This window comes from Tympanuchus pallidicinctus, unplaced genomic scaffold, assembly GCF_026119805.1.
Source record: "Tympanuchus pallidicinctus isolate F22 unplaced genomic scaffold, pur_lepc_1.0 scaffold16, whole genome shotgun sequence".
Classification (NCBI taxonomy): domain Eukaryota; kingdom Metazoa; phylum Chordata; class Aves; order Galliformes; family Phasianidae; genus Tympanuchus; species Tympanuchus pallidicinctus.
This window is the reverse complement of record NW_026294679.1, coordinates 1,300,001-1,302,500: the sequence shown is the minus strand read 5'-3', so window position 1 is coordinate 1,302,500 and position 2,500 is coordinate 1,300,001. Positions and strand designations below refer to the sequence as shown.

The window sequence follows — 2,500 nt, the reverse complement described above, 5'->3', positions numbered from 1 at the left end:
CCTCCAATCCTCCAAAGGCATGCTTAACTTTATGCACACATATGGATCTGTTGATTCAGAATGACTGCTCACTTGTATGCCTTAAAAAATGCAGATGTGTAGCCAGGCCTTTGCGGGACCGAGGCTTTCTCGACCGTTCTCTCTAAAATGCCCTCCCAAATTCAAAGATGGCAGTATTTTAAGCAGACTGACACAAATCTCCCGTGAATTTATTTTCATAAGGTTCCTAATGGAAACGGCTGCACATTTACATTGACTTTTATATTGAGTGTGATAACAACATTCATATATGGAAAGCCAAGGAGCGGTGATATCATTAATACATATATCAGTCCCAAGACTGAGATGCTGGAAGCACGAGCCCTACGGGTAATGATATTGATGGCTCCGGTTCTTCTGGAGGTAAAACTTGTTCTGCTGGAGCTCAGCCCTCAGGAGCAAAACGCCCTACGTGAAATGCCCGGCGTTTGAAAAACCTTCACTCTGTCTCCAATTATTGTAACGGAGAATATCTGATATGAGCTGCCAGCGCATTCACAAATTAAAAGAGAAACCTAATGATATTGCTTATGTTCATGCTGAGCATTAAAAGGTAATGTCTAAAAGGTTTTATTGCGTTAATAAAACTCCGAGGTGGTCAAGACTTGATGCACATAGGAATAGAATGCAAAATAATCAGTCATAATGTTATGACTTCATTTTTCATTTGTGTTTTCAAGTTTGCCTTGAAAATCTTAGATTGCGCTACAAGAAAAAAAGACAATATTATATCAAAGAAAAGGAAAAATTATAAGCATGACTTATCTTTAATGTTTTACATCAAAATGGAATTTCTGTGATACGTGTCATGTGCATAAACAACACAGGCAGCTTTTGTCTTTGTTGAATTTAAATGAAAAGTCCCTCTAGATATTAATATGTGGACTTCATTTGTTAGCCTGCTAAGTCAGGGACTTATAACAAAAGCTTTGTAAACAAAAGATTAAACTGAATCGAGCTTTCGAAAATGAAAGGAAAACAAGAGTCAAATAATCACAGATCAGAGTGGGGCTGCTTAGATTGAAATCACTACAAGCTACTGGAGTGGAAAATGTTTAATTGAACTATTTCATTACGCAGGAAGTTTATGTCCCTCTTGTAGAATCCAAAATATTTGTATCCAAAAATCCCTTCTCTTTCTTTAAAATACAGATTTGCAAGCATCAAATGCGATCTTAAGGGTTGTTGAATAACTTCATGGCAAAGAGTGAATGCAGAAAATAATAGGTCAAATGTAAGAATACAGGTTTCTGGATTTTGCAGCTTGACTACCTACTGAAGAAGCTGATACATTAGACAGAGTTTGTATGTGGCATTATTTTTGCAAGTAACAAGTAGTGTACGGCACGGCTCAGAAGCATGCGTGAAATTCAAACAGATGAAAGCTTTTGAGTCCTTACTCACCTTTGGTAACCTTTCGGGATCACCTGGGTGTCGTGGAATAACTTTCTGCAACCTCTGAAAGCCATAATCTATGGTTGGTTCATTAAGTGCTAGAACATAAACAGATCAGTCAGTTTAATCAGAGAACACGTTTATAAACGCACTGATCAACAAACTATTTTTTAGCACAGACTTCCACGTGGCGCGCAATTTCCTTCAGTCTTATCACAGCTACAAACGACATTCTAAAGCCCGTCCTGAGGAAGAGTTGTGTTGTGTGGGTTTTTGTTTTGTTTTGTTTTGTTTTTTTCCTGCACCAAGCAATGATTACTTCTATTTATAATTAGACTGGAAAATAGTCAAAGGGTTATCCAATATATTGCAAAAATGGTAGCACAGTAACAAAGTTACAGGTCTGGAGGCCATATATAGCAATCACTACAGTCATGATATGATGTCTGCATCATGGGCTGCTTTCTATACTGGCTGTGGATTTATGGGAAACTGGCAATTATGACATATGTCCAGCTATTGCTAGCTTCAGATTTATCCCTGTGGTCCTTTTTTGTCTAGCATATTGCCTGAGCACAAACCAGGCAGGAGGAGCACTTAATCTTGCAAAGCTTTAATAATCTGTGAATGGCTGACTACAAACTGATGTAGAGCACTATCATTCTACAGCTGCAATCCACTAGCCTCATGAAATTGCAGGCCACAAATAGTAATTAATCTTTTTATCCCTCAAATTGTAATTTTGACTATGAACTGTGCTTGGTCATAAATCAGCAGCACATGCTGCTGTGTACAGTGCATGAATCATGATCCTGACTCAGTTAGACTGCACACATTGTGTTTAACAAGCTTTATAAGGAGTCATAGGGCTTTATTATAGCTCTGCCTGACTCAAACAAAAACTGAGCCTGGAGGCCCAAGGACTAGAGTTAAGATGAAAATACTTATTAGAGTATATTACTTCTTGATGTAGATATCGTTTTCAGCAGAGTAACTCCACGGTGCATGGTGTTACATAAATCAATGGGTTTTCTGAGACTAATAAGAACTGCCTCCATCTATTCAT

At 38.0% G+C, this 2,500-nt stretch overlaps 1 protein-coding gene and 1 long non-coding RNA gene across 14 annotated transcripts in view; one reads left to right on the top strand and one right to left on the bottom strand.

The window, feature by feature from the left end:
• The window catches only part of EBF3 (EBF transcription factor 3), a 115,767-nt gene that overhangs the window by 18,220 nt on the left and 95,047 nt on the right, over window positions 1-2,500 (bottom strand). For all 13 annotated transcript variants that reach the window (XM_052677049.1, XM_052677050.1, XM_052677037.1 and 10 more), the window contains one exon: window positions 1,444-1,532. In XM_052677049.1, coding sequence (XP_052533009.1) covers window positions 1,444-1,532 — 89 coding nt within the window. The remainder of the gene's footprint in view (window positions 1-1,443; window positions 1,533-2,500) is intronic.
• Window positions 1-2,500, top strand: part of LOC128077617 (uncharacterized) — a 31,607-nt gene that overhangs the window by 16,609 nt on the left and 12,498 nt on the right. The gene's annotated exons all lie outside the window — the stretch shown is intronic.